The following is a 19,856-nucleotide window of genomic DNA, read 5'->3' on the forward strand; positions in this document are numbered from 1 at the left end:
ACAAATGAAATTCTTACTATAAATGTGTTTTTTCATTTGGGAAAAATTGTATGTATTGTAATCACACCTGTTTAATACATCTGGTATTCCATTCGAATAGCAGGTCTGGATAACATTTTATGGGCTTTCCAAGAAAATGAATTGACTTAATGATGGCAAAAAAATAATGTTCTGAGAAATTAGCTTTCTATAAATATTTGAATGAAAATCTTTCTATGTATGGCCAGCTTCAGATCCACTCAGGTCACCATGCACATCTCTTGCTGCTTTCCTTAAAAATGGCCTGGAACCAACGGCAATTATCTAAATACTAAATACAAAAAGCAGAGAACACACTAACATACTGTGAAGGAACCTTCCTGCCATGGCTCCTGGTGAGGATTAAAGAAATTTGTGTTAGGCCCCGTACACACGACCGAACATGTCCGCTGAAACTGGTCCGCGGACCAGTTTCAGCGGACATGTTCGGTCGTGTGTACGGCCTATCGGACAGGTTTCCAGCGGACATTTGTCCAGCCGACAAAAATTTCTTAGCATGCATAAGAAACATGTCCGCTGGAAGCCTGTCCCTCGGACATGTTCGGTCGTCTGTACAGACTCACCGTACATGTCCGCTCGGCCGAAAGCCCTCGCATGCGTCGACGTGATTTGACGCATGCGTGGAAGCATTGACCTTCCAGGGCCGCGCACGTCGCTGCGTAATCGGCGACGGCGCGGCCGCGTATCGTGTCCGCGCGGATTTCTGTTTGATGGTGTGTACAACCATCAGACAGAAATCCGGCAGCGGACTGTCCGCTGAAAACGGTCCGGCAGACCGTTTTCAGCGGACAGTCTGTCGGTGTGTACGAGGCCTTAGAAACACAAGGGAATCTCTCACCTTGGAAGTTGGACAAATGTTACCTTCTCTTAGCTGCTGGCTGTAGGGGCAGATTTACACCTTGGGGAGCCAGTAGCACTTCAAGTTCTGGGGGCTTCTCATAAACAAACTTGGATTACATTCTCAATGACAGTGACACATTTTTAAAATGCATGACGGTATGTATGTTATTCTGAGGTCACACACACACAGCCAAGGCCGGTGCTACCACTAGGCAAACTAAGCAGCCGCCTAGGGCACACTGCTGCCTAGGGCGTGTTCCTACTCTCTTCTCTCTGTAGCAAGCAATTGAGTCTCAGCATCAGCAGGCAGCTGCCGCTCCGTTCACACATGTCAGTATGGCAGCGGTGGAGGAGGACTGTGTCTGTGTCCAGACTCCTGAATGAATGGAAGCAAGCAAACATTCATTGATGGGCGCTGTTGAGGCTGCATTTGATGGGCGCTGGTGAGGATGCATTGATGGGTGCTGGTAGGCTGCATTTGATGGGCGCTTCATTAAAAAGGTGGGGTACACATGGGCAGGGCAAAGGGGGTTTCAAAAATCCTTGCACCAGACCTGCAAACCGCCCTCCATTGGGTTGACTTACTAAAGGCAAATCCACTCTGCACTCCAAGTGAACTTGGAAGTGCAGTCGCTGTAAATCGGAGGGAAAGATCTGAAATGAGGGGAAGCTCTGAAATGAGGGGAAGCTCTGCTGATTTTATCATTCAATCATGTACAAGCAAAAATGCTGAGTTTTTTTCTTTTTTCTTTTTTTCTTGCATGTTCCTTTTAGATCTACAGCGACTGCACTTCAAAGCGCACTTGTAGTGCAAAGTGGATTTGCCTTTAGTAAATAATCCCCTATGTGTGGTTTACTTGCCAAAATATACAATAAACAATGATAAAATGTACCAATTCAGACTAGAACATTTTACAGATGATGGTCAGCAAAATATTACTCCCAAAGATACATTTAATAAAAGAAAGCAATTTGTTATGATTTTATTTTTCTATTTTTTATTACTTTATATCATTTGTTTTTATTGTTTTATATTAAGCCCTGTACACATGTCAAGAGAGCTTTCCAGTCCCTTTGCCCCAACAGTTCTTCGGAATACAGGTTTCCTTTAGGCCCCGTACACACAAGAGGATCGATCCGTTGGAATTGATCCGCGGACCGGCTCCAGCGGATAGATCCCCTGGTGTGTACGATCCAGCGGATCTGTTTCCGCAGATTTTTGTCCCCGGGGATGGATTTCCAGTGGATCAAAATTTCTTGACATGCTAAGAAATCGATCTGCTGGAATCCATTCCAACGGATTGATCCGCTGGTCTGTACAGACTCACCGGATCAATCCGTCCGAATCCATCCCCCGCATGCGTCGTAATGATTCGACGCATGCGTGGAATTCTTTATATGACAGCGTCGCGCACGTCGCCACGTCATCATCGCGGTGACGGCGCGACACGTCACCGCGGACGGAATTCCGCTGGGATTTTGATCTCATGGTTAGTACAACCATGAGATCAAAACCGTTTCCGCTGATAAATCCTCTCGTGTGTACCCGGCCTTAGAGGGTGCGCTAACCCCTACTGGCTTCCCCTTTCCTCAGCAGTTCTATATAAGAGCACTTATTTGTCCCCTTTCTTTGAAGACGTTGGCCATGTGGCCCTCCAACGCTACTAAGCCTCGTTTTTAAAATCTTCCCAGCAGCACCCTGAGCTTCTCACACATGTGATTTGTATACTTCTTTCATTTCAACAGGTAATGTGCAACATAACTGCTGAGGTGATGTGATTGAGGCTCAGTAAGGTTAATTGCACTATTGGTGACATTTTGTGACTGGAACAGAAGGGAAATCTCCCCTCTGGGGCCGCAGAACAGTGGGAAATAAAAGTAGTGATAAACCTTCCACACATTCAAAAAAATGGCTGGAGATAAAACTTAAAGTAACATTTTCTTCAACTAAAAGAAAAGTCTATAGAACAAACAGTGACCTAGCAGTCAGCATTTGGACGGAAAACTAACATAAGTGTCCATCAAATACAGAAGCTTACAAACTTCGGCAGCTTTGGTCTAAAGGAAGACGAAACAAAATCCCTTGGGTGGTCCCCAGCAAAAGTAAAGTCTGTGCTGGCAGCAGACAGAAACAAGGAAAGGCAAGGCAGTGAAAGACAAGCAGATGATGGGCTGGGGTCCTAATCACAGTTACATAAGCAGATAAACATAAGATACTACAAAAAAACAGTAGGTTCTATTTAACACAGACACTGTTTCAGTACATTGATCAGTATTTATATACTGTGTAATTGCTGTTCGTTTGAAGTGCAGAGATCCAGAAATTAAAGGGTTAATGGTGCCATTTAGTTAGTCTTTTATCTTGAAAACTCAGCTACACAAGACATTTATTTAAAGTTTTTTTTTTTTGTAAACTGTTAGGGGTGCATTTATAAAAAAAATTGCATAGCCGTTCCTTCATGGAATCTGCATGTAAATTCATTCTGTGCAAATGTGGATAAAGTTGGTTGTTCTCAAGCTGTATTCGCTGCACATTAAATATTGGAATGGGAAAAATACTGCATTATGGCCAGTAGAAGGCACTGAGGTGCATTCTTATTTTCTATGATAGTCAGCACCATCTAGTGGCCATAATGCAGTATTTTCCCCATTCACATATTTGATCTGCAGAGAATAAAGTCTGGGGACATTCAATATGAAGTTGAGCAACTCGTCCTCTGAAAACAAATATGTTTGTTTTTGCAGGTAGAGTACAGTTATACAACGTCTTACAGCTGGCTAGCACGGATATCTATGACTAATTCCGCGTACACACGATCGGTCCATCCAATGAGAACGGTCGGTTAACCGATGAAGCTGACTGATGGTCAGTGGTGCCTACACACCATCGGTTAAAAAAACTATTGTGTCAGAACGCGGTGACATAAAACACAACAACGTGCTGAAAAAAACGAAGTTCAATGCTTCCAAGCATGCGTCGACTTGATTCTGAGCATGCGTGGATTTTTAACCGATGGACGTGCCTACAAACGATCGGTTTTGTTCTATCGGTTAGGTATCCATCGGTTAAATTTAAAACAAGATTGCTTTTTTTAACCTATGGATAAATTACAGATGGCACCCACACACGATCGGTTTGGTCCGATGAAAACGGTCCATCAGACCGTTCTCATGGGTTTGACGCGGTGTGTACCTAATGCCGCGTGTGTACGCGGCATTAGGCTTTGTAGCTAAAACAAGTAAGTATAACTGTACTCCACCTGCAAAAATAAGCATATTTGTTTTTGGATGCAATGGGTGCTAGGAAGACACCATTAGCCAGAGCACCGATTTACCCACCTTTCTCAGGGAATCTGAATGGGCATTATCTTTTCTTCGTTTGAAAAAAATAGCATTCCTTATCCTAATAAGTGCAATGGCAAAGATAGTGCCAACCTTGGGGATAGAGGACCACCAGCTGACTATTTAACCCCCTTGGCGGTAAACCCGAGCGTGACTCGGGGTTGGTTTTTCATGTTAGGATCGGTAACCCCGAGTCACGCTCGGGCTGGACGTGTAGAGTGTGCAGCGGCGCGGCTTACCTTCTCGCTGGATCCACAGGCAAGTTACTTACCTTGTCCCTGGATCCAGCGATGCCACCCCGCTGTGTGAGCGAGCGGGACCTCCTCGCTCGATTCACAGTGTCTCCGTGTGCCGCCGATCTCCGTTCCCTGCGACGTTACGACGCACGGGAGCGGAGAACGGCGCCAAATTAAAAAAAGTAAAAAATACACACCCCCTTTGTCCCTAGTGGTCTGCCCAGTGCCCTACATGTACTTTTATATAATAAAAAAATGTTCTTTCTGCCTGAAAACTGTAGATTGTCCAAAAGTGTCCCTTTATGTCAAAAATGGTTTTAGATCAGCTAGAAAACAGCGATAATAAATTATAATCACTTGCAGAATTGTGCGATAGCGATTTGTGGGGAAATTCGTCATAAAAAAATAATAATAATGACAGCGACAATTCTGCAACTGAGCAAATTTCAGTGATTTTGAGTTGATTACATTATTGAATAATTTTTATTATAATTATATTATTATTTGTTATAATTATTTATAATTATTTATTATATTATAATTTATAATTTTGTTTAAAAAAAATTTTTATACCCGGGATGCCTACAAGACTCTTGCTTGGTCAGATTTAAGTGAGTTATTTCTAAAAATGACAGGCCTACAGTATAAAACGCCAAATTTCCTTGCAAAATAATTGTACCGCTTTTGGTACGTAATTCCAGACAGAATCATACCGCCAGGGAGGTTAAAGTAGGCAGCGGGCACTTTTTTACAATGTCGAGGGGACATTTGGGTCCCTGAGGGCTTGTTCACATGTGTGTCAATACCATGTGGTTATGCAGCATTTTTTCTGATTTTCTAAAGCCTCATAGCTGCTTGTCAATGCCTGCCATGGATATTACCACACAGTGTTGTTCACACAGGAGCGGTAGCGTTATGTTGTGTCGTGTTAGGTTATCAATTAAAGCAGACCTTCAGCTTCCAGAGGACGATCCCGCCTCTCCATTTCTTCTCCCTTCCTCTGCAGGAATAGGGCAGTGCTTTTTTTTATTTATTTTTGTATTATTATTAGTTTATTACATTTTTTTTATTGGTTTACTTTTTTATTTTTATTATTACTTAAAGTCCACCCCACCTACCCATGCACATCACTTGCCTTAGGTGACTTACACACACACTGCCCACTGTGCCTACCAGGATATGTACGTCACATATCCCAGGAGGCATAGCCATTTATTCAAGGAAAGGAGGAGGGGGCAGGCCTACCGGAAGAGCCGGCGGGCCTCTCGATGTCAGAGAGAACATGGCGATGCAGGACAGAGCTGTGGTCAGGCATGGGAGGATCTCAGCGGGACAACGCTGGATCCACTGGATGGGTGAGTATCGGAAATGTGCAGATACCACCTTCAGGTAAGCAAGGCCAAACAAATGGGGAGGTTAGCCAGTCTTCTTTAACCACATTCCACCCAGCCGATGGCAAAATGACGACTGCAGCAGGCATCAGTTATCCTGAGTCAGTTATGACGTCAAGCAGGATAAGTCGCTTGTGCATGCCCCCAACCAATGGTGCGTTGTGTCGGTCCGACACACCACATCTCTGATCTAGGTAAAGAGCCTATGACGTAGGCTCTTTACCACATGATCAGCTGTGTCCAATCACAGCTCATCACATGGTAACCAGGAAGTGAAGGGGGGGGTCTGCGCTGATAATCGGCGTATTGATTATCAATGCAGACCCATCAGTGATGCCCGCCAGTGATGTCCATCAGTGCCCCACCAGTGATGCCCACCAGTGCCCCACCTGTACTCACATGTGATACCAGTCAGTGCCCTTTAGGGATGCAAGCCAGTGCCCATTAGTAATGCCAGTCAGGGCCTCCTTATCATTGCAGCCTATCAGTGCCATTGATCATTGCCCATCAGTGTTGCATATTAGTGCCGCCTCATCAGTATCACCTCATCAGTGCCCATCAGTGAAGGAGAAAATGTACTTATTTACAAAATTTTATATTTTCGGTCTTTTGGTAATCAAATGACACCAAATGAAAGCTCTATTTGTGGGGAAAAAATATATAAAAATTCCATATGGGTACAATGTCACATGACCGCGCAATTTTCATTCGAAGTGCGACAGCGCTGTAAGCTGAAAATTTACCTGGCAGGAAGGGTGTAAAAGTGCCCTGTATTGAAATGGTCAACTGCTTTCGGACCAGGTTGGCTCCCCTGCTCAAGCCCGTCGTAGCTGTATGTTGACTCTTTAAGATGCCTCTGGGCTGAAGCGTGTCCCTGTAGCCGATGTGAGTGCCCAGCAGGCGCAATGTAATCTGTATATGTAAACACACAAATCCCGGTTCTCTTAGGGGAGAGGAGAGAGATTGTGTGTTCATACTAAGTATGAACACCACCGATCTCTCTCTCTCTCCTCCCCTAGTGAGTGAGTGAGTGAAAAACTTGTAAAGCGCAACACATGCGAACTGAATCGCCTCTGGGCGCTGTGTCAGTCCCATCCCCCCCACAGTTGGAACACACCTAAGGAACACAGTTAATGACTTGATCGCTGCCTTTACTAGTAAAAAAAATTATAATAAAAACGCCATCTGTCCCCTATTTTGTACACGCTATAACTTTAGCGCAAACCAATCAATATACGCTTATTGCGATTTTTCTTTTTTTGTTTTTTGTTGTTTTTTACCAAAAATATGTAGAAGAATACATATCGGCCTAAACTGAGGAAATTATTATTTTTTTAAATATGGGATATTTATTATAGCAAAAACGATTATGGGCTAGATTCACGTAGCCTTTACGTCGGAGTATCTATTGATACGCCGCGTAAGTTAGAAGATGCGCCATCGTATCTATGCGTGCTATTCTGGGAGCTAGATATGCCTGAATTTCAGCTTCCTCTGACCGACGTAAGTGTTAGTACGCCGTCGTATCTAGGGTGCATATTTACGCTGGCCGCTAGGGGCGCTTCCGTAGATTTATGCGTAGATTATGTAAATGACCTTACGTCCGGCGTAAAGTTATCCCTGCTATATGAGGTGCTGCCAATGTTAAGGTATGGACGTCGGAACAGCCGTCTAATTTTACGTCGTTTACGTAAGTGGTACGTGAATGGGGCTGTGCATAGGTTACGTTCAAGTCGAAAGCATTGAGTCAACGTTTCTTAGGGAGTATTTGCGACGTGATTCTGAGCATGCATGCGCCGTAAGAACGGCCATTCATTTACATGGGGTCACGGCTAATTTAAATGAGGCACGCCCCCTACCTGCCTATTTTGAATTAGGCGGCCTTACGCCGGCCTATTTACACTACGCCGGTGCAACGTACGGCGCGGGATCTTTGAGAATACGGTTCTGGGCTCACTGTTTTACGCCGGCGTAGTGCATATGGTACGCCGCTGTACCTGAATCTAGCCCATTGTGTTTTATCAAAGTTGTCGCTCTTTGTTTTGTTCTATAGCGCAAAAAATAGAAACCGCAGAGGTGATCAAATGGCACCAAAAGAAATCTCTATTTCTGGGGAAAAAAATTACGTAAATTTTGTTTGGGTACAACGTACATTAACGTGTCAGTTAAAGTGACGCAGTGCCGTATTGCAAAAAATGGCCTGGTCAGGAGGGGGGTAAATTCTTCCGGGGCTGAAGTGGTTAAGGAGCATGTTGCTTTCATGAGGCATCGACCCTTGTCCACCGCCTCCATTGATTTAAAGGGTAATGCTCTATAACAGTGATGGCGAACCTTGGCACCCCAGATGTTTTGGAACTACATTTCCCATGATGCTCAACTACACTACAGAGTGCATGAGCATCATGGGAAATGTAGTTCCAAAACATCTGGGGTGCCAAGGTTCACCATCACTGCTCTATAACCCCGTCTTAACAGCATCTAGAGCAGTGGTGCTCAACCTCTAATGCCGTGACCCCTTGATAAAAGTTCCCAAGTTGTGGGGACCCCTAACAGTAAAATTATTTTCATAGAGTGGGTTGAAAGCAAACAAGGCAAGACAAGTAATTTGCGCCCCTAACCTGTGGACATTTAGCGCTCCCTGGTTTCCTTCCACTGATCTAGAGTATGTATGGTGTGTGTGTGGACAGCTTCATATAGATAAAAAAAATTGCAGCATTTACTTTAGCGATTATCACACATTGAAAATTAAACTAAATTAAAAATGACACTTAAAATAAGTCAACAGAACGTTACAATATTACTAAATAACCTGCTTCATAAAAATCTACCTTTTTCTTGCCGTGAATCTTATCTAAGCTCCGTGTTCTCTGGCTGCAAGCTGTCTGACATAATTAAAGCCTGCAAAGTCTTTTGATTCTATATATCTAATCAGACAGAATCAGTGAGAGTAATAAACAGCAAGACGCAAAGGCTGCTTGTGTAATGGGCAAATATGACTGCTCCCTTGTACATATATAATTGCATGGACTAAATATAAGCAGAGCTAAAGTGAATGTAAAGACACCATTTTTTTAATTAAAATTTAAGGTTATACTTACCTGCTCTGTGTAATGGTTGCACAGAGCAGCCCCGATCCTCCTCTTCTTGGGTCCCCCACTGGCGATCCTGGCTTCTCCCCTCCACTTAAGACCCGGACCATTACGCCGGTAAAGGACCTGGCCAGTTTTTGCGATTCTGCACTTCGTCGCTTTAACTGACAATTGTGCGGTCGCGCTATGTGGCTCTCAAACAAAATTGGCGTTTTTTTTCCCCACAAATAGAGCTTTCTTTTGGTGGTATTTGATCACCTCTGCGGTTTTTTATTTGTTGCGCTATAAACAAAAATAGAGCAACAATTTTGAAAAAAATAAAAAAAAAATACTTTTGGCTATAATGAATACCCCCAAAAAAGATCGAAAAAAGGCATTTTTTTTCTCAGTTTAGGCCGATACGTATTCTTGTCGCAATAAGCGTTTAAAGTTTGCGCAAAATTTATAGCGTTTACAAAATAGGGGATAGCTTTATGGCATTTTTATTAATATTTTTTTTTACTACTAATGGCGTCGATCAGCGATTTTTTTTTTTTCGTGACTGCGGCATTATGGCGGACACATCGAACAATTTTGACACATTTTTGGGACCATTGTCATTTTCACAGCAAAAAATGCATTTAAAATGCATTGTTTATTGTGGAAATGACAGTTGCAGTTTGGGAGTTAACCACAGGGGGCGCTGAAGGGGTTATGTTTCACCTAGTGTGTGTTTACAACTGTAGGGGGGTGTGGCTGTAGGAGTGTTTACACGCGGCTCTCCCCGTTCTTCAGCTCCGGGGACCGATCGCGGGACCCCAGTTAACCACTAGGGGGCGCTGTAGGGGCTATGTGTGACCTCATATGTGTTTCTAACTGTGGGGGGCCGGGGCTGGACATGTGACGTCACTGATCGCCTTTCCCTATATCGGAGAACAGACGATCAGTGACATTGCCACTGTGAAAAAGGGGGAAGGTGTGGCCATGGTCACGGAGCTTCGGACCGGGTCGTGGGCGCGCGCCCACGACCCACGGCTGGGCATTTAGAGGGGACGTACAGGTACGTGCCTGTGCCCAGTCGTGCCATTCTGCCGACATAAATGTGCAGGAGGCGGTCCTTAAGTGGTTAAGGTAAAACACCTTCTGCCTTTACAACCACTTTAATCTTCAGATTTGAAAATGCATACTTAAAGCGGTATAAAATCTATCCCATTTGTTTTGGGGGGGGGGGTCCCTAGGAGCTGTTAATTACAGCATATCACAGCACATTATGCCTGACTTTCCCAGCAAGCGATGCCCTCCAGTGCTGTGCTGTCAGCACTCCCATCAGTCTTAGGCACTACCATTTTTTCAAGGTCTTTCTTTCCGGGTTCCAAACCTACAAATGCTTGGCTAACCAGACTTCAATCATATTACTCCCGCGCATGTAGGAGTCACATTCTCATGCCATAAAGTAGTACCGTGAATGTTCACTGAGATGAGCGTGCTTTCTCGCAACACTTCATATTCCTGATATATGCCTGCTGTACCACGTACTTGTACTTGTATGAGAAAGTATACTGTTCTCCTTGTATTGCTTCCTTTATGTAAAATTCCTGTTGTTGGTGCTAGTTCCCTTGCTTTCATATCAAGATTGGACCACACTCAGCAGAAGAGCACATTGTGGTCTGTTCTCTAGCTATGCTGGGAACTCTGTGTACTCTTCTCCAATTATCAGATTTGTCCTGACACCCCCCCGCCCCCCCACGCTGCACAGCCATTCAATGGGAAGCTCAGTGTCCTGCTGATTCTCCTCCCCCAGCTCTTATGCAGCTGAGAACAGAGGGAATGTGATCACTTATAAAAAAGGTATTTTATTTTCTTATATCTATACACAAATGTTTTGCCTTTCATTTCTTTTTTTGAACTGGGATGTTTTACAAGGTGATCGTTTACAATCACTTTAAAGTATATAAGGCAAGTCTGGCCATGTATTACAATGCTGGTTGCATTCCATATTCTATACAACTATTATTATACAGGTTTTATATAGCGCCAACAGTTTGCGCAGTGCTTAACAAAATAAAGGCAGACATTACAGTTACATTACAATTCGGTACAAGAGGAATCCGAGGGCCCTGCTCATTAGAGCATACAATCTAAAAAGGGAGGGTCAATTTATACAAAAGGTAATAGCTGTGGGGGTGAGCTAATGGACAAAGTAAAACAGTGTTAGTTAGAAGCAAGATAGGCTTCTTTAACCACTTCCCGACCGCCGCATGTATATGTACATCCACAGAATGGCACGTACAGGCAAATGGGCGTACAGGTACGTCCTTGCCTTTCCGCGGGTCGGGGGTCCGATCGGGACCCCCCCGATACATGCGGCGGTCGGATTCCCACGGGGAGCAATCCGGGACGACGGCGCGGCTATTCGTTTATAGCCGCTCCGTCGCGATCGCTCCCCGGAGCTGAAGAACGGGGAGAGCCGTATGTAAACACGGCTTCACTGTGGCGGCTGCATCGATCGAGTCATCCCTTTTATAGGGAGACTCGATCGATGACGTCAGTCCTACAGCCACACCCCCCTACAGTTGTAAACACACACTAGGTGAACCCTAACTCCTACAGCGCCCCCTGTGGTTAACTCCCAAACTGCAACTGTCATTTTCACAATAAACAATGCAATTTAAATGCATTTTTTGCTGTGAAAATGACAATGGTCCCAAAAATGTGTCAAAATTGTCCGAAATGTCCGCCATAATGTCGCAGTCATGAAAAAAATCGCTGATCGCCGCCAATAGTAGTAAAAAAAATAAAAATGCAATAAAACTATCCCCTATTTTGTAAACGCTATAAATTTTGCGCAAACCAACCGATAAACGCTTATTGCGATTTTTTTTTTTTACCAAAAATAGGTAGAAGAATACGTATCGGCCTAAACTGAAGAAAAAAAATTTTATATGTTTTTGGGGGATATTTATTACAGCAAAAAGTAAAAAATATTGAATTTTTTTCAAAATTGTCGCTCTATTTTTGTTTATAGCGCAAAAAATAAAAACCGCAGAGGTGATCAAATACCACCAAAAGAAAGCTCTATTTATGGGGAAAAAAGGACGCCAATTTTGTTTGGGAGCCACGTCGCACGAGCGCGCAATTGTCTGTTAAAGCGACGCAGTGCCGAATTGTAAAAACGCCTTTGGGCATTTAGCAGCATATTGGTCCGGGGCTTAAGTGGTTAAAGAGAAGAGTTTTCAGGGATCGTCTAATAATGGATAGATTAGCGGACAGTCGGACAGATTGGGGTAGGGAGTTCCAAAAGAATGGGAGAAGATCTGGAGAAATTCTGGAGGCGAGAATGGGAGGAGGTGACAAGGGAGCTAGAGAGCAGGAGGTCTTGGAAGGACCGAAGAGAGCGGCTTGGTTGGTATTTTGGGACTAGGTTTGTGATGTAGCTGGTGGCTGAGTTGTGGATAGCTTTGTAAATGATACAACTATGACTGTTCTGGAAATTGGATTTGATTAGAATAAAGACGCACATACAGGGAAATTTTCCCTGTACTTCCATCCATGCCCAATCTCCCTGGCAGGCATTGTTTTGTAAGAGGAACTCTTGTATCAATCCATTACCTGATATCAGTGTAATTGAGCTCCCGTCTCATGGGCAATTAGGAACGCGACTCTCTTAGGCCATTACAAGACATGCCGAATGGGATGTGTATAGTTTTATGGAAGTTATTTCAATTAATAGGCAATTAGTTGCTGCCGCCACAACCGAATGTTAAAAGCGCAAATGGATAACCTGTAATTGAAAATAAAGGGAAAAAACGTGCCCACAAAGAGTAATATAATAGTGTTCCCTGTGTTAAATGGTGTCATGTCGACAAGCCAGGAACCATTGTGCTGTGCAGAAAGGACTCCATACAGCTGGGTTGGAGGTATAATACTGGCCATTGTTCAAACATTTTCAGAACCTGTCGCTATTTCTGTATTGCGTGAACACCTTATCCTTTTGTTTAGAAGCAACACATTCCATTTACTTCTGTCAGAAAAAAATTATATTGAAACCTAAAACTGATATTGCATGTCAGCCCCAGTTCACACCTATGTGCTTTGTATTTAAAAAAATAAGTGTTTTGTTTATAACCTTAAAGACCCACTCTGGACAAAAACAATATTTTCCACTCCTCTCTAACCCATCAGGACAGGCCTTTTTTTTTTACCCTTTACATGGTAAGGCCACCTATACTTACTGGGCCATATTCTGAGTAAGGATACGATGGAGTATCTCAGGATACTCCGTCGTATCTCTCTTTTTTGGCCCGCGTATCAATGCGAGTGATTCTTAGGCCCCATTCACACCTAGGCGTTTTTACGCCTGAAACGCACTGCTCACGAACGCGGGAGGGCAGATTTAACATTGTTTCCTATGGTGCCTGTTCACACCTGAACGCCTGTCGCGCGAAGCTCAAACTAGTCCCGGACCTTTTTTTGTCGCGCGAAGCGCGCGACATAGGCGTTTTCGAGCGTTTTTTTTTACCATAGAAAGTAATGGGAAACGCGCGAATTGAGCGTATCGCGCGACAGCAAGCGTTTTTATGCGCGTTTTTACGCGCGTTTTGACGCCCATACAGCTCCAAAACAAAACAGGAAATGACATATTTTTTTACAGGAACTTGTGAAATCACCATTTTACTTTACTTACAATAAAGAAAAGTCACATTTTTATCAATGGAGGCCGAATTTGATAGAACCCTTTCGATGCTGGAGCCTGAAAATTTCATCAGGATGGTGAAGGAGCACCCCTGTCTTTATGACAGCAGGGCACCGGGCTACAAAATGAGGACCACCCGTTGGGACGCTTGGTGTTCTATTGGGAGCCAAATCTATGAGAACTGGGCACGGATAAATAAGTCCCATGATAGCAAAGGTAAACTCTATCAAAAAACATAACAGAAATACAAAATGCCACTAATGAAATAATGGAATGATTGTTTGTCGTTACAGTAGGCATTTATTACCGTACCAATATGCTGTTAAGTTTAAAAATGTGTCTTTACAAATATGACTATTGTGCGGTCATGCGACATGGCTTATAAACATAAATTGCGTTCTCTTCTTCACACAAATAGAGCTTATTAATGGTGATATTTGATCCCCTCTGTGATTTTTAATAATCCAAAAATTTAGTGACATTTTTCAAAAAAAATATTATTTTACACATCTTTAATCTAAAAAAATAAAAAAATTCAATCGACCTAGCGACTACAGCGTCAGGTGGGGACGGGGGCTACACAGGACCTTACACTCTGCCTGCAGTGATCAGTAAATATATGTTCACTGCATTCATTGATACTGTGACAAGGGGATGGGGGAGTGGATTGGAGATCCAAAAGGGGATTGTGCCTACGTGTACTGGTGTCAGTGTCATCACTTCCCTCTTCCTGTGTTTACACAGGAGGAGAAAGTGACACGCAGGGGGACACATATAGAGCCACTTAACCCCCGGATGTACCCTGGGGGTCCTGATCGGACCCCCAACCCACGTCTAGGCGGTCACTTACAGGCCCTTTATTAGACCACAGAATAAATACATAAACTAAGTTTACAATAGATAGAATGTCACTAATATAAAATGGCACACAATATCATAGGGCTATTGAACCCAATGATAAAACTGTATCAAAATAAAATTAGAATGAGACTTCTTAAAACATGAATCATTTTTTATTTTTTTTCCACAAAACAGCATAGTAAAGATTATATTTCACAAAATAAGCGTGTCAAAAGCTGAAAAGTTCAATAAATTAAATGGAATTGAGCTGCCAAGGGACCTGCCCTTCAGGAGAGACAAAGTATGCCGCATACTGTTCACGGACATGTGTCCCCTGTGTGTTCCCACGTACACCAGTCCAATGAGCTCTTTCCAGAGTCTCATGGACTGGCTCCTCGTAATCTAGACCATCGCGCTGCCTGACAAAATTGTGCAAGGCACACGCCGCTTCTACAGCACTAATGGCATTTTGCATGTTGAGCACAATCGGTGTGTGGAGAACCCTCCACTTGTTCGCCAAAATTCCAAAAGCACACTCAACTACGCGGCGTGCTCTGCTAATCCGGTAGTTGAATATGCGTTTGTCTTCGTTCAGATTATGTCCTGAATAAGGCCGAAGTAGGTGTGTGTTCAGAGCAAAAGCCTCATCACCCACAAAGACACTTGGTAGGGGAGGGCCGTTTGTGCCCGGGAGTGGACTATTTTGTGGAAGGTCCAGACCATCTGTTCGAAGTAATTGCCCAAAAGAGGAGTTCCCAAAAATCGCAGAGTCTGCACTACTTCCATAGGAACCAATGTCAATATAGGTAAAGCAATAATTGGCATCAGCCACAGCCATTAAGACGAATGAAAAGTATTTCTTATAATTGAAATACTGGCTCCCACTAGCCATGGGCTTAACAATCCTGATGTGTTTCCCATCGATCGCTCCTAGACAATTCGGAAAGTTACAGCGTTCCCAGAATACTTGGGAAATTTTTTCCCAGTCCTCTGCTGCCGGTTTTTTAAACACAATGGGTTTCAGGACTTCCCAAATGGCACTGCAGGTGTCCCGAATTATATAACTGGCAGTAGATCTTCCAATACGAAACGAGTAATGCAGACTTGCAATCGATTGTCCAGTTGATAGATACCTACAAAGAAAATAATATATATTATTTTATTTTATTTTTTACAGTGAAAATTCTAAAACTCAAATGGAAGAGTATAAGGGACGCCTACGCTCGCCAGCTGAAGGCACAGCGGGAGCAGCGGCGAAGTGGGAGTGGAGCATGTTCGGTGAGAGAATACGTTCACGCAAAGGAATTGGAGTTTCTGAGACCGGTGCTGGATTTGGGGAGGTAAACCATTATCTGTACTTTGCTCGGTAAACCAAATGTTTTAAAATTATTTTTGAATACATGATTTCTTTTTTCAGTACTGAAAGCTGCTGGGACGAGGCTGCCACAGCTGTAGTAGACAGAGAGAGCGTGGCAGAGAGAGGGGACAGAGAGAGCGTGGCATCGGGGGATCAAGCGATGGCTACTCTGGAGCCGGAACCGCAGCACTCCGAGGCGTCAAATTCTAATGCAACAAGACCACTTGCAGAGCAGCCCCCAGTTAACATCGCGCATATTGGACCTCCGCGTGCTCTGCGTAGGAGGGCTCCTGCTCCGGATCCAGCCCTGGATCGTATGTTGGACATTATGACCAACATGTCTGACCGGATGAGCAATAGATCATATGGCCAAAATGTAGCAAAATGTCTGGGGGAACTAATCGATAAAGTTCCCCCAAATCTGCAAGCGGTGGTGCTGTCCTGTACGGCTAGATACATCTCGACATTTATACCCCCGACAGAAGCTGACGATTTATCCGAACCACCACCACCCTATGGCCCATATGCCAATAAACGGACCGAGCATGTCCCAACACCACCCACGACCCATTTCTCCCCACCACCCGTTACCCTTTGGACAGGACCACAGCTTTCCGACCAACCTCCTCGACCAACACCACCACCGACTTCTGCGCACCATCCTTTCACCACCACTCTATCTCATTTACCTCCAGTGCCAACACCTTCCACTCACACTTCTCTGAATCCTTTTCCTTATACACAACCTTCTTCTTACCACCCTCATTCTCCTTTTCCTCATCTCTCAACACCACCTGTCACATACAGTACTCTGCCTCCTACAACACTTTCTTCTTACCACCCACCACCTTCTACTTACCCTGCGTTAACGACTACACCTACATCACATTACCCACATCGACCGAGACAATCGACTTTCAGGAATGCCCCAACACGAACACCACCACCACCACAAGCAACACCACCTTCCAATTGGTCAGGGGAAGACAGCACCACCTCCACTTGGCCCCCTTTTGCCCACGCACTGTCGGTCGCCATGTCACCGCACGGGGAAGAGGACTCCTCCCCAAATTTACAGCAATTGTAAATAAGGAATATGTATAAAACATTTTTGTATATTTTGTGTATTTGTGCACTTTGTGTATATTTTCCTAATAAAAAAAAAATGACCCAATGTTTTGGTTGATTAAAATATTAAAATAATTTTGTTCCTACAGAATTTTTGTTTGGTTTTTATTACACATATATATATATATATATATATATATATATATATAATAGAGTGTATTACATTCAAAGCGCTAAATAAAAATTACCTCAGTGTTATGATAAGTCGCTCCACAGGGGGGATACAGTTGCGGAAGTAGGTGTCCATCCTCTGCAATCTGTTGATCAACAATTCCAGCAACTCATCAAAGCTGTAAAGGAAAATGAAATTTAAAATTGGCAATGGATTGGTACTAGGGTTGCCACCTTTCCGGGATTCGCCAGAACAGTTCGGGTTTGGAATCATGTGTCCGGGTTTCAGACTGCCTGACACTCTGACAGATTTTTCTGACCAGAATATGGATTTCCGGCAGGGTTAATGGCTGCAGGGGATGAAAACTTACAACCCAGCAGCCACAGATATACCAGGATGAGATGTGCTATCTGCCAAGGGGTGAGTGAGCTCACCCTCCATCGCTGTCTAACAGAAGCACCCACCCCCTTTCTCTATCCTGCCTCTTGGTGAGTACACTAGGATAAATCAGAGTTCTCACATTGGAGTCCTCTCCGTACATCAGAGATCTCGGTTTCCCCCTTAGATCATGGTTCACAGAGCATCCCTTATGTCTGAGTATCTTGAGGTCTCGCTTCAATCAGATTATGTTGGTTAACCCATACAGTGAAAGGGAAATCTGGGAGTTGAGATGCAAAAGGGTGACTGTGATGTAAAGGGGGACTCTGTGCACTGTAATGTAAAGGGGGATTCTGTGCACTGTAATGTAAAGGGGGACTCTGTGCACTGTAATGTAAAGGGGGACTCTGTGCACTGTAATGTAAAGGGGGACTCTGTGCACTGTAATGTAAAGGGGGAACTTTGTGGACTCTAATGTAAAGGGGGAACTCTGTGGACTCTAATGTAAAGGGGGAACTCTGTGCACTGCAATGGAAAGGGGACTATTTTTATTATATTCATATGATTAGAAATGTTAAATACTAACAAAATATATGTATAGTTCATAGTATTAAAAAAAATAGTTGTGCACCGCAGAAGTATACATGTTTGACTTGAAGAAAAGGTGGCAACCCAAATGGTACAATGTAAAAAATAAATGATTACAGATCAATTTTTACTAACCTTTTTATGGACATTCTGGTATAGTCCAGAAATTTGTCTTCATGGTCACGGAGGTCTTGGTACATCACCCAAAATTGCCCTCTTTCTTCCCGATCAGCAATGACGGGGTGTATCCAAAATCTGCGTTGCCTCTTCCTTTTTCTCTGCCTCTCGTTTATAAGATATTGGCTAGCAGTGGCTGCTGCCATGAACAAAGCCATCTCGTCATCACTCATTTTCACAATGGAGTCAGAAGCACAAGGATGACCCGGAAGAGGAATTATCACCCAGGAAGAGGAAAAAAAAACCTTTCACATAGCAACAAATGATGACAGAGGTGATCTATTTTACTATTGGTCAAAAAAAAAAAAAAAAAACGCTGGACGTCGCTCTGCGCAAACGCGCACAAACGCGCGCAAACGCGCACCAAAACGCGCGAAAAAAACGTGCGTAAAAACGCCTGGTAACGCCAACGCCTAGGTGTGAATGCAGCCTTAGAATCATTTTCGCATAGATACGCTTAAGATCTGACATGTGTAAGTCACTTACACTGTCGGATCTTAAATGTAATTACCCAGCCGGCCGCTAGGTGGCGTTTACGTTCAGGTCTCATTTGTTTATGCAAATGAGCCTGATACGCCGACTCCCGAACAAATTTGCGTTGCGTAACCGTCGCTAACGTCGTTTGCATAAGCGTAAGGTTACCCCTGCTATATGAGGGGTAACCTTACGCCAGTCCCACGTACGCCATGTTAAGTATGGCGTTGGGTCCGCGTCGTCTTTTCCCGTCGGGTACGTCGTTTCCCTAAGTCGTTCTTGAATACGACTTTACGTCAATGACGCACACGTCGGCGTCATTGACGTTTTACGCCGAGAACTGGAGCATGCGCACTGGGCTATTTTAAGCCCGGCGCATGCGCAGTTCGTTCGAATCGGGGGCGCGCTTAATTTAAATACAAGCCGCCCCCTTGGATTTACGCGGGGATACGCCGGGCCAATTGCACTACGCCGCCCCAAACTACGGAGCAAGTGTTTGGGGAATACAGCACTTGCTCCTGTAGGTTGGGGCGGCGTAGTGTAAATGGCTTACACGCCGCCCGCCTATAAAGTACAAGAATATGGCCCACTGTACCTAAGTCCCCCATGCAGGTCCTCAATTTTGGTCCGCTAAACCATCTCTGCAAAGGTGCCTGAGACCACCGATCCCCTCCACTGATGTCAATCTTTTTCTGGATCCCGAGGGCACCTCTCCAGCCACCCTCCACTGGACATCTAGTAGAAAAATGACCTTACGACTACTTGTTGGAGGACATCTGCCAGTTCAATAAAAATCGGCCTACATTCAGCCTGTACGTATGTATGTCGGAAAACCAGCAGTCAACCGACTCCTGATCAGCGCTCTTCGCCAATGGTGGAGAGCGCAGATCGGATTGTTCTGGCGGGACACAACAGCTCAGCGGGGGAGATCACCGTACTAACTTTAGAACCCGTTGGGTTGAACAAAAAAAAAAAAAAGTAGTGTGCACTAAGCATTATCCTGCAGTGGGGTTTTAAAAGAAAATGAAGCGCATAAAAGGAATTAAACTTCGGAACTTTCAGGATACCATAGTTAATCAAAAGATACATCATTTTAAGATTTGGTACAAATACATATATTACAAAAGGTTAAAAACATTATTAGACTGGTTATAATTCAACCCTATTGAATTACAACCAATCTAATGTTGTTT

At 44.0% G+C, this 19,856-nt stretch overlaps 2 protein-coding genes across 3 annotated transcripts in view; both read left to right on the forward strand.

The window, feature by feature from the left end:
* CCDC148 (coiled-coil domain containing 148) overlaps positions 1–19,856 on the forward strand; it is a 306,991-nt gene that overhangs the window by 31,878 nt on the left and 255,257 nt on the right. The gene's annotated exons all lie outside the window — the stretch shown is intronic.
* Positions 15,528–16,919, forward strand: LOC120944091 (extensin-like). Its single transcript, XM_040357923.1, has 2 exons — positions 15,528–15,789; positions 15,867–16,919. Exon 2 carries the CDS (start codon positions 15,967–15,969, stop codon positions 16,891–16,893), a length of 927 nt encoding a protein of 308 aa, XP_040213857.1. The 5' UTR covers positions 15,528–15,789; positions 15,867–15,966; the 3' UTR covers positions 16,894–16,919.

Source organism: Rana temporaria, chromosome 6 (genome assembly GCF_905171775.1).
Source record: "Rana temporaria chromosome 6, aRanTem1.1, whole genome shotgun sequence".
NCBI classification, from domain to species: domain Eukaryota; kingdom Metazoa; phylum Chordata; class Amphibia; order Anura; family Ranidae; genus Rana; species Rana temporaria.